This window comes from Tupaia chinensis, unplaced genomic scaffold (assembly GCF_000334495.1).
Source record: "Tupaia chinensis unplaced genomic scaffold, TupChi_1.0 Scaffold000303_1, whole genome shotgun sequence".
NCBI lineage: Eukaryota > Metazoa > Chordata > Mammalia > Scandentia > Tupaiidae > Tupaia > Tupaia belangeri.
Window position 1 is genome coordinate 1614586 of NW_006159793.1, and position 1029 is coordinate 1615614.

Sequence of the window (1029 nt, forward strand, 5' to 3'; positions counted from 1 at the left end):
GCAGCGGCCGGCGGGCGGGCGGACGAGCTCTCGCTCCCGCGCTCACTCGCTCTTTGCTCCGAGGAAGCCAAGCTGGTAAACCCGGGCAGTCAACCCTCCAAGATGAAAAAGCTCCAGGGAGCTCACCTCCGCAAGGTAGGGCACGAGGGGAGTGCGGCGCCTTGGGTCTAGAGGGGCCCTCCGGCATGGAGGCCCCTGGGGAGGGTCGAAGGGTCCCCAAACCTTTCAGGACTCTGCTGAAGGCTTGGCTTAACCGGATTACGGGGAGGGGCGGGGTCTTTTTCTGCACCTCCACCCATTGCCCTCTGAGGGTCGCCGTGTGGTGAGCTGGGACCCCAGGTTCACCGAACCAGGCCCTGCGAACAGGTGTCTGCAGCCCCAGGAGGTAGGAGTGTCTGGGGCAGGCATGGCCTCACCTTGCCTCAGTCCCTTCTGCTTCCGCAGGGGCCAAATGCCTGCTGGGGGAAAAACCTAGCACCAGCCTTGAGCTAAACTAATTTGGGGTGGGGTAAGGGCCTGGTCCTTATCTGTGTGCTCTATACTGAAGCAGCCTCTGCCGCCCTGCTAGGGACCCCCCTACCCCACACACAACCTTCAGTATGCACCGATGGCTCACTCCTGCTTCCTCTTCCCTTCTCAGTACCCCCAGGTCGCCCCTCAGCAGGGCTGAAGGGAGGCAAAGATAGGAGGGGAGACTGGGAGACCTAAGAATGTGGGGGGTGGAGGAGGTGGAGGTTGGGATGAGCCAGGTGCCAGGCGCAGACTGGGCCCCTCCGCACCTTGCCTGGTGGGGCTTGGACCTCCAGCCAAGTTGTGGGGTGGGGGTATGGTGGCAATGTCCTTGGCTTTTGGCTTAGAAGTACCAGCCCTGGAAGGAATCAGACTCCCGGTACCTATTTCTCTAACTGCCACTTGCCCTGTGACTCTGGACAAGTCTGATCTTTAACCTGAACCTCCGATGCTGACCCTTCCACAGTGTGGAGGCACCGAAGCAGATCCCAGGGTGGAACCGGGGTTGGGGGCAGGAAT

General features: G+C 61.5%; 1 protein-coding gene across 2 annotated transcripts in view; it reads left to right on the plus strand.

Annotated features, from left to right (window-relative positions):
* Positions 1–35: 35 nt before the first annotated feature.
* Positions 36–1029, plus strand: part of SLC6A7 (solute carrier family 6 member 7) — a 26931-nt gene continuing 25937 nt past the window's right edge. For both annotated transcript variants that reach the window (XM_006150889.1, XM_006150888.1), the window contains exon 1: positions 36–135. In XM_006150889.1, coding sequence (XP_006150951.1) covers positions 103–135 — 33 coding nt within the window. In that variant the 5' untranslated portion in view covers positions 36–102. The remainder of the gene's footprint in view (positions 136–1029) is intronic.